At 48.0% G+C, this 11,018-nt stretch overlaps 1 protein-coding gene across 1 annotated transcript; it reads left to right on the top strand.

The window, feature by feature from the left end:
* Positions 1-540: 540 nt before the first annotated feature.
* Positions 541-2,112, top strand: LOC146079788 (uncharacterized). The gene is made up of 2 exons (XM_083186430.1): positions 541-981; positions 1,502-2,112. The coding sequence occupies exons 1-2, from the start codon at positions 906-908 to the stop codon at positions 1,738-1,740; spliced, it is 315 nt and encodes a 104-aa protein (XP_083042556.1). The 5' UTR covers positions 541-905; the 3' UTR covers positions 1,741-2,112.
* The last annotated feature ends 8,906 nt before the right edge of the window (positions 2,113-11,018 follow it).

Raw genomic sequence — 11,018 nt, 5'->3', positions numbered from 1 at the left:
ATATTAACTACAATGTGCAGTCAGTTACCAGGGGTTATTTGCTTATTGCCAGGGTTTACATGCTTGTTGCCAGGGGTTTCTTGTTTATTACCAGGGGTTACTTGCTCATTGCCAGGGGTTCGTTGCTCGTTTCCAGTGGTTTCTTGTTCATTTCCAGTGGTTACATGCTCATTGCCAGGTGTTACATGTGCTCATTGCCAGGGGGTTACATTCTCATTGTAAGGAGGTGACATGCTCATTGCCAGGGGTTACATGCTCATTGCCAGTTGTTACATGTGCTCATTGCCAGGGGGTTACATTCTCATTGTCAGGGGGTGACATGCTCATTGCCAGTGGTTACATGCTCATTGCCAGGTGTTACATGTGCTCATTGTCAGGGGGTGACATGTTCATTGCCAGGGGTTACATGCTCATTGCCAGTTGTTACATGTGCTCATTGCCAGGGGGTTACATTCTCATTGTCAGGGGGTGACATGCTCATTGCCAGGGATTACATGCTCGTTGCCAGGTGTTACATGTGCTCATTGTCAGGGGGTTACATTCTCATTGTCAGGGGGTGACATGCTTATTGCCAGGGGTTACATGCTCGTAGCCAGGGATTCCACATGCTCATTGCGAGGGGGCTGCAGGCTCCAGGATTCTGCACTTCCAGGTAGTTCTGTATGTGCTGCGCTCCCCTGACAGAAGCAACAGGGTTGAATAGGACTTCCGGCATGTGTCTCCTAGAAGGAGGCAGACATTTTTAGAGGGCCGTTTTTGTAGATTCCATGCCGTCATGCAGATGTTCATCTCTGAATCAGGCTGCTAGTATGCTCTGTCTGTACACACATTAATGGGGGGTGCTGTCTATTAATGACTGTGTTCTTGGCATTACAGGCTATTCCTACCAGTGCTATACCTGCACTATGGCCCTGAGTGATGAGTCCTGTAAGCAGACGACAAACTGCACCGGAGATACGCCAATGTGCGGGGTAGCGGTTGGTGAGTACAGAAAATCACTTTATCTACAAGAAGGTTGAACCTAACTGTCATTTTTCAAACACAGCCTGATACACGGCAGTTAGGATCTGATTGGCTATTACTTTATATCCCCGTACTATGGGCAGAATGTACCCAGCAGCGGCGGTACATCCCGCCGCCCATCGCGCCGATGCTCATCGCATATATACTAACTTATGCAATGAGCAAAGCAAAGGGCAGCTCTCCCGATAAGACGGCCCTTTGAGATCCCCGCGGCTGCCTGGACTTCCTCGTTTCTGTCTGCACATGTGCGGAGAAGCCGGCATCCTTGTCTGATCCCTCACACAGCAGCGATGCAAAGCCCCGCCGGGAGGGGCCTTAGTGAATTTGAAAATGCAGTAAAAACCTAGAAAACAGGGTTTTTACTGCATTTTTGTGTAGTACATCCGGCCATTATCATAAACACGTGGGTTGATAACGCTCTCCCTAATTCTGATCTAATACAGATTTCACAGATCTCAACTCATACTTTTCTCCGCAGTGAATGGTTACGTCCTGACCTTCATCAACAAGTTCTGCTCTGCTGCCTGCGTCACAGCCTCGCAGAACCTCACTGTGGTGTCAGCCACAGAGACCTGCTGCACCTCCAACCTGTGCAACAACGCCAGCATTCCCACCCCCAACAACCTGGGTTTTGGCAACGGTGCGAGCCATCTGAGTGGAGGCGGGTTCCTGATGTTCGCCGTGTCCTTCGTCCTGGGCGCTGCGTTTGCAGTGTAAACAGAACCACTAGCAATGAAAAAGAAAACTGCGGCCATCTTGTGCGCTGATCTGGACTTATGAGAACACAGCCTATCAACTCACTAGGAACCAGAGACATCACCTGTCTCGAAAACGCCTCTTGAGTCAGCGATGGTACTTGTCCTGGGTGATTTGATAGGCTACACCCTGATGAATATTACAGTAAAACTGAAAGTCACATTAAAATTCCCTCTCTCACCTACCCATAACAGGGGCTGCCATTTTGTGTGATGGACCAATATGGTTCCCTGGTGACATCACCAAAGCTTTTGCAGTGTCACTGTTTCCTGTTTACAAGCCGAATTCCAGAGGTGTTTTACAAAATAGGGGTGTGTAGTGTGAGTGGGCTGCTTTTGCAGTGCCAATATATGAAAATGTAATGAGATTAAAATATCTGCAGTTAAAATTGTGTTTATATGAATGTTTTCTATCGTGTTATATAATTACAGGTGCCCAGAGGTTACATAGAAGGGGCCCCCCTTTTGTGTGGGGGTTTATGAGTCAGCAGTGGCTGATGCAATTCACTTTGAAATGAAAGAGATCTTTCCTAGCTCAGCAGCCCCCTCAGTCTTTCTTTCTTGGTGCCCCTCTGACAGCTGGAGCCCGGTGGCCAGTGTCTCCAATGTCTCTGATTGTTGCAGCAGTTTGCAGGGTGTGGCTTAGCCTACATCTGCGATCTTGTATGCGGTGCTCACTGCTTTTCTGCATGACTAAAGTGTCATTGATACGCTTGATTACTGAAGGATCTCTGACCACCTCTGCTTGTACAGTATGTATACCATTGCTGATATTAGCAAGGCTGACAGTGGGCACCTGTATACAGTACATCTCCAGGCGCTGGCAACACTTGCACATTTTTACACGTCACACTGCGTCACTAATGCAATTGCATTATTGTCTGCATCTGAATGAGGCCCAATATGCAGAATGCTTTTATTCATTCAGTAAATTGTGCATAAGACTTCAGGCGATGACATACAGAACATTAATTATAATAATAATATTATACTGTGAATATAACCATGGATGTGCTGTATACATTATAGACCACATAGCTTACTACTGAATGAACAGGTATAATATTGTCTGTGTGCTCCGTATTAGTGGAAAGGTGGAATAACAATCAATATATATAGGAATGCGGTCCCGGCAGATGGTGGTTAGTCCACACATAGAGCCGGCTCACCAGGTTTCATGTTTATAAACAAGGTAGGAATACATGACATGTTAAAGAGGTACAATGCTGGATGCAGCCTGGGGCGATAATTGTAAGCTGGGCGTTATAGTGCGCCGGATAGAACTGGAGGATGCACCCTAACGGTGTGTGGCACTGTGCTCCGTAGTACAGACACTGGGGGTACAGGGTAGTTGCGGAGCTTGTGGAGCCTGGTCTGGCTAGATATAATGGAGTCTCAAGGGCATTTCCATTCACAGAGGAAAGACAATGCATGGAGTAGAGGCATATGTGCAGTAGCGCATATCATAGGTCCGGCACCTTCCCGAAAGGGAACCTGCATCTGACAGGGGGCCGGGTGCACAAAGCTTCAAAAAGTGATACAAAAGAGGAGGAGCTAGGGTATGTTCCGGTCCCCCTCCCCCAATCATTTTTCTTTGCTATAGTAATGCCCCCCAAAAAACAAAATGCCCATTACACATTATGCCACATACCGTAATACCCATTACACATTATGTCACACACCATGATAATTATTTCACGTTATACCACACACAGTTATGCCTATTACATATTATACCATACACAGTTATGCCTATTACATATTATACCATACACAGTTATGCCACTGACACCGAATTTTTTCACCACACACACACATACCCAATAAAAATGATGCTCTGCAGTAAGACTTCTAATTAATTGTTTTCAGGGGTTTCATAGCTAACGCTATACATGCAATTAAACATTTTACGCTATACACGTAATTAAACATTTTGCACCCCATGGCATTTTAGTGCTGCTTAAACACATTTACTAAAATGTGTATTCTACTTTACATGTGCTGTTATTTGCCCATTTATTTCCTGTATCCACAAAGAGGCGTAACTAATACCACAAATAACTTGCAATAAAGTAGCAGTTGTCATAGTAACACGAGCACCTGCAATAGTCATAAAAGGTCCAAGCGACTGTTTTCTTGTGCGTCCACTAGATGGCGCAATTAGGAGTAACATCTACAGCACTTCTGCAGAGACTATTGTATCACAGTCATAAAGGCACCTGAATTATTTATTAACCCTATTACCTACTCACAGAAAGAGAACAGAGTGTAATGCGGAGGAACAGGAATAGGAAATGATCACGGTGCAAAGAAGCTGCAGCACCTGCTGCAATTACTAGCTAATATTTCTACTAAATATAATATATAGTACAGCCACAAGCAGGGATGGGGAAGCATGATTCCGAGATCATCAGCACCGCATACCTACCAGGTCTTTTAGCGGGACAGTCCCTTTTTTGGGGGGATTTCCCACGTCCTGCCCAGGCCGGTAGTGTCCTGCAGTGGTGGTGGTGGGGGGGGGGGCATGCCCCTTTAGTGATGGAAAATGGTAGTGTGGCTTGCGGCGGGGGCATCCCCGTGGGGTCACGCCTCTTTTGCCATAGACCACGCCCCTTTTTGGTTGCAAGCATCCCGATCATCTACTCATCATTTTTCAGCACTTACCCCACATGAAAATGGCGCAGTGACCATTTTTCAGGCATTTTGTGCATACACGGTAATAGAATCACTGCGAAAATGGCAGTCATTTTCCCTGAGACCTGCGCATGCACCCTGCAGCTTTCAAAACCCGATCAGTTCTTCTTCCTCTCTTATGTGGCACTTGTAGCACAGTGTGGTCTGTATATCAGTGCTGGAAAATGGGCCACACTGTGCTAGAAGAACCACAGCAGAGAGCGACACCCTAGGCGGGGGGGGGGGGGGGGGGGGGGGGGGGACAGGGACTGCACAGGTTTTGCTGGCTGCTAGAATGACCACTATAGGCACAAGTGCCCCTGCTACCAATGTGTGCTGATCTGCATGCATGCATCTGCAGCCGCTGTCAGAGTCCATGCAAGATACATGGGGTGACATTTAATGAGATGCGAAAATATGATTTTTGCGATTTTATTCGCCAAAACGGCCGAAATCGCCCTTTTTCCCAAATTCCCATATTTAATGAGATGTGAAAAACTGGAAAAAACTGCGATTTTCCCGCGAAATCGCACTTTCTGTAAGTGTGCTTTTTAGTCACACCGGAACTCGCATCCAGATGTTTTCCCATTGAAAAGTATACAATTTGCATATTTAATAAGATGCGAATTTGGGAAAAGTGTCTAAAAATCACCAAACATGTAGACCAGGTTCTGACAGACGAATTGGCCAGAACCCTGCACAGATCATTGAGATATACCGGATTATTACCTGGTAATAGGTTTTCCTCTACTCCGCCATGGCAGCCCTCAAGAATGGGTATCTCCCTGCTGGGTAGTGCTTTGGAAAGGAAAAAAAGACCTCTGGCCCCTATAAGAAGGCTCCTCCTCCGAACACCAGTGTCTTATATTCTTCAGCTTTAAAACAAACGGACATCATTATTACACATCCCCCCCCCCTTTCCTGAGCGTTCACTCAAGGGAGGGAAATACCGCTGCCATGGCGGAGTAGAGGAAAACCTATTACCAGGTAATAATCCGGTATTTCCTCTGCCTCCGCCATGGCAGCCCTCAAGAATGGGTCATGCCCAAGCAGTACTGTATTTCGTAGGGAGGGTATACTCACGTATAACTTAGGAACAGGCCACCGGCCCTATAATACATAACTCAATAGAACATTTTCTCATGTTTCAGTTTACTGCTGCGCTCAGGATCTTCCTCCCAAACTTAGCATCAGCGGAAGACCAGACGTCTACTCTGTAATGCTGTGTAAACGTGTGCGCTGAGGCCCACCCTGCGGCTTTGCAAATTTCTGTCAGTGATGCAGATCCTTTCTCTGCCCATGACGACGCCACTGATCGCGTTGAGTGTGCTTTAAAACCTTCTGGTGGCTCTTGTTGTCTTATGACATATGCTTGTCGCACACAGCTTTTAATCCACCTTGATAAAGTCTGTTTAGAGGCTCTTTGCCCCCTTCTTTCTCCTTCTGACAGTATAAATAAATTGTCGACTTTACGGAATTCGGCCGTCCTTTGCTTGTAAATGGAGAGGGCTCTGACCAGGTCCAGACAGTGTAACCTGCTTTCTTTACTATTCGCCGGATTTGCGCAGAACGTGGGCAATATAATCTCCTGATTGATATGAAACTCTGATGCCACCTTTGGTACGAACATCGGGTTTGTCCTTAGGACTACTTTATCCGCATACATTTTAAAGTACGGCTCCTTTATCCACAATGCTTGGAGTTCTGATATTCTACGAGCTGAGGTCATGGCCACTAGGAATAACACTTTCCACGACAGAAGCTTTAAGGTTATTTCTTGTAGTGGCTCAAACGGAGATTCTGTTAGTACCCCCAGTACTAGATTCAGGTCCCACGAGGGTACCGGACTTCTTATCTTTGGTTTGATCCTCTTTACAGCCTGCATGAACCTTTGTACATATCTGTTCTTGGCTATGTCCCAATCCAGTATACATGATATCGCTGAAACTTGTACTTTCAGAGTACTTGGGGAGAGGTTCATCCGTAACCCTTCTTGAAGAAAAGAAAGTATGGTGACCACACTGCGAGGATTCTTCTTATTCTCCTTCGCCCAATACGCATACTTCTTCCAAACCCTATAGTATATCTTCATGGTTACTGGCTTTCTTGCTTTCAGCAAGGTTTCTACCACTCCTTCACTGAACCCCTTCGCCTTCAGACCCCCGATTTCAGCAGCCAAGCCGTCAGTTTCCACGATTCCGGCTGCTCCTTGTATACCTCTCCTTGTACTAGTATGTCCTTGGTTGAAGGTAGTCTCCATGGATCGTCTATTGCCAACTTCTGGACTGTATTGAACCATGCTCTGCGAGGCCAATACGGCAGGACAGCTATTACTTCTATCTTTTCCCTCTGCAGTTTCTTTAGTAATTTCTGGATTACTGGTATCGGGGGAAAAACATAAGCCCTCTCTATGTCCCAGGGCACCGACAGGGCGTCTACTCGTTCTGCCAACGGCTCCCAGAACCTGGCAAAAAATCTGGGTACTTTCCTGTTTCTTGCCGTCGCCATAAGGTCTACCTGTGGACGTCCCCATCTTTGCACCAGATTTTCGAACACCTCTTGGTTGAGGCCCCATTCTCCTGGCAGACACTCCACCCTGCTTAATTGGTCTGCCACCACGTTTTCCTTCCCTGCTAGGTAAACTGCCGTGATGCTCAGAACCCAGGTTTCCGCCCACTCGAACAGTCTGGCGGCCACTTCCATCAATGCTCTGCTTCGTGTGCCACCCTGTCGATTCACATAGGCCACTACCACCTGGTTGTCGGTCCTCACGATTAGTTCTGTATCTTGTAGTTGGTTTTGAAACCACTTGCAGGCTCTGACCACCGCCTCCATTTCCCGCAGATTGGAGCGAGCTTCTTTCCAGTCTTGTTGCCACTTTCCTTGGGCTACCTGATAATTGCAGGTTGCTCCCCAGCCTGTTTCGCTGGCGTCCGTGGTCAGCGTTACCTGTGGCTTTGTGCCAAAGTATCTTCCTGCTGTCAGCCTGCTTCCTGCTGCCCACCAGTCCAGGTCCTGCCTGGCCCTTGTCGACAGGATTATTTTTTGGGACAAATCTTTTGAATTTTTGTTCCACTGTAGAAGGAAACAGTTTTGCAGCTTTCTTGTATGGAATCTTGCCCAAGGAACCACCTCTATTGCTGATGCCATGAGGCCTAGCACTTCCATGTAATCTCGTGAGGATGCAACGCGTTTTCTTTTCAGGTTTTTTACTTGGTGAATTAGCTTTTTTCTTCTGACCTCTGTTAAGGAAATTTTTTGCTCCTTTGTATTTATCACTACTCCCAGGTATGTTATTTCTTGAGCCGGGATGAGTTGGCTCTTTTTGTAATTCACCAGCCATCCGTGCTCCAACAGACACTGCACCACTCTGTCCGTGTGCTCCTGGGCCTTCTCCTCGGAATCTGCGACTATTAGAATGTCGTCGAGGTAAGGAAATAATCTTATCCCGCTCTGCCTTAGTGCGGCTATCAACACAACTAGCACTTTGGAGAATGTTCTTGGGGATGTTGCCAGCCCAAATGGTAGGGCGTTGAACTGATAACTTCTGCCCATCAGCCTGAACCTCAGATATTTTCGATGGCTTATACAAATTGGGACGTGTAAATAGGCGTCTTTGAGATCGATCGACGTCATGAAGTCCTTTTGACTTAAATCCAGTATTACTGACTTGATACTGTCCATTTTGAAGGATTTCACCTCTATGAACTGATTGAGCCGTCTCAGATCTAGTATGGTACGAAACCCTCCTGTTGCTTTTTTTACTACAAAAAAACGGGAAAAACATCCCCGAAACTCCTGCCCTTCTGGCACCACGCTGATTACTTCCTGTTCCAGCATCTCTTGCAAACTTGCCAATAAGGCTTTTCTCTCCTCCCTGTTCTTGGGAATTGGAGACTGAACAAAAAATTCTCCGGGAACTCTGTTGAACTCCACTTTGTACCCGGAGGATACTACTTCTTGGACCCACTTGTCTCCAGTGGTCCCGGACCAGACGCTTGCAAAATTCAGCAACCTGGCCCCTACTGTTTGTGACCTGACGTCACTGTGCCTCCTTTTTGGAGGAGAACTTATCTCTGTTTCTTTGGGCACGAAAATTGCCCCTTGATACCCAGGATCCCCTTCTATAGGGTCTCCCTGGTCTATAAGCCCGTGACTCTCTATAGTCCTGGGGCTGAAATCTCCCGAATTTGGCTGGAGGTACTCGTCTGCCTCCCTTATCTTGAGGAAGCCAAACCGACTTCCCTCCTGATATTTTAGCCACCAGCTCGTCCAATTGTTTGCCAAACAAATAGTCCCCTTGGAACGGCATGGACAGGAGTTTATTTTTGGACTGCGCGTCCGCCGCCCATGGTTTTAACCATAGCGCCCTTCTTGTTGCGGCCGTTGCTGCCCCTGCTCTGGCCGACAACCTTACAGCATCCATAGATGCCTCACAAATGAATTCAACTGCCAGTTGCACATCCTGCACAACCTTCAACAGTTCAGAAGTTGCGAGTTCATCTAAAATATCTCCCTCTAGCTGCTGACACCAGCCTCTTACTATCCTGGACGTCACAGCCATAGCTGACGCTGCTTTTAGAGAAGCCCCCGAAATTAGATGTTGTTTCCTTAGACCCAACTCAATCTTACGATCCATTGGATCTTTAAAGGCGTTGGCCTCTTCTAGTGGCAGTGTCGTTTTCTTTGACAGTCTCGCCACCGCTGCATCTATTTTCGGTGCTTCCTCCCATGAGAGTACCTGCGCCTTGTCAAAGGGGTACATCTTGTTAACTTTCCCCGGAATAGCCACTCTTTTATCCGGCTGCTTCCATTCCTCAGTTATTATGTCCCTCAGGGTTTGAGACAGGGGGAACGTTTTAGTTTTCTGCTTTTTATCTTTAAAAAGCATCTCCTGCAAGCTCACATCCTCCTGCTTGTCCTCAATATCCAATGCTTTATAAATCCGGACCAAAAGGTTGTCGACCATGTCGGCGTTAAAGTCTGATTCAGACCTATCCTGACCTGGATCCTCCTCCTCTTCATCATCCAAGTCCCCTCCAAGATTACTAGGGCCGGCCGACTGACCCGCTGTATCCTCAGTATACTCATTTAACACATAGCTCTTCCGCTTGCTGGGTGTCTTGCCTGTATCCTCTTTAGGTGCAAATGTATCAGCCAGGGCTGTTTTCAGCATTTGTACTAAGCTCGACATCTGAGCCGGGGAAAACAGCTGAGAGGCCTTACAGCCTTCACATACAGTCCCTATATGTTTGTCCGGCAGCGTCTTGTCACATGCTGTACATTTGTTAAGCACTTTCTTTTGCTTGCTCTTCCCTTTATCCTTACTATGCTCCGACCTAAAAAATATCACCAGTCACTACAACTTCACACAACAATACACCATGTGGACACCCTACACCACATATAGCTCACCCCGTTTTCGCACCAGACTGCCTGTCTTCCTCCATTATGAGTAGTGCGCCCCTATAACAACACAGTCACGTCTATTAGAGTACCGTTACTAGTCCAATCACTTTATCACCTTGCGATATGCGGCTTGCAGCAACTCACCTCCTTGCTGCAATATTCCCCCACGCCTGATCTGCCAGCAGACGCTACTCTCTCTTGCTACCGTAGCTTGGCAGCCAAACCGCACCTCAGATCAGCGTGGAACCAACGCCGGCTGCCCCTAAGACCTGACGCGTACCGGAAGTCGCGCCCTAATGACGCGCCTCCCCTGTGTACACGCCACGCGCACTACTCGGCGCCCGCCCTTAGCACAGAGCTGGGGCAGGGGAAGCGTGAGCCGACAACCACCGTGCCTGCCACCGTATTCTTCCTCCTGGACGCCGCCGTATAGCTACCCCATGGGGCCCGCCTTCGGCATCACGGAGCTTACGCTCCTCTCTCCTCTGCATGAAGCCAAAGCAGCTGCAGGGAGCGACAGTCTCTATCTAAGGTGAGCTGGTGTCCACATGCCCTGCACTACCCGGAAAGGAAAAAAAGACACTGGTGTTCGGAGGAGGAGCCTTCTTATAGGGGCCAGAGGTCTTTTTTTCCTTTCCAAAGCACTACCCAGCAGGGAGATACCCATTCTTGAGGGCTGCCATGGCGGAGGCAGAGGAAATGTGCATGGTCCTGTGTTAAAAAAATGTTTTAAAGTGCTTTTTGGGGGAAAAAAATGCCGTGGGTTCCCCCCTCCTGAGCATAACCAGCCCCGGGCTCATTGAGCCGGACCTGGTTCCAAAAATATGTGGGACAAAAAGCGAAGGGGGTCCCCTGTATTTCTGATACTAGCCCCGGACTCTTGGACCGGTCCTGGTTCCAAAAATCTGGGGGACAAAAATCTGGAGGTCCCCTGTATTTTGAAACCAGCACCGGGCTCCAACAGCCCGCGGTGTCACGACACAGCCGGGGGACACTTTTTATATAAAGTTCCCCGGGCGAAACATGAGCACCGTGGCTGGTCAGCCTTGGACGGGGTACCTGGAGGAGTGGGGACCCCCCCCCCCCCAATAAAGCCCCCCCCCCAGGCTTCACCGGTCCAGGGCTGAAGCCCGGGGCTGTCACCGGCGTCCGTGCCCA

This window comes from Crinia signifera, chromosome 5 (genome assembly GCF_055691185.1).
Source record: "Crinia signifera chromosome 5, ASM5569118v1, whole genome shotgun sequence".
NCBI classification, from domain to species: Eukaryota; Metazoa; Chordata; class Amphibia; order Anura; family Myobatrachidae; genus Crinia; species Crinia signifera.
This window is presented reverse-complemented; position numbering and strand designations above follow the sequence as displayed.

Bases quoted from the DNA above. Each gene is read 5' to 3' on its own strand.
- LOC146079788 (XM_083186430.1), top strand. From the start codon at position 906: ATGGCCCTGAGTGATGAGTCCTGTAAGCAGACGACAAACTGCACCGGA. The intron at 982-1,501 runs GTGAGTACAGAA...TTTTCTCCGCAG, and splicing joins AATGTGCGGGGTAGCGGTTG to TGAATGGTTACGTCCTGACC.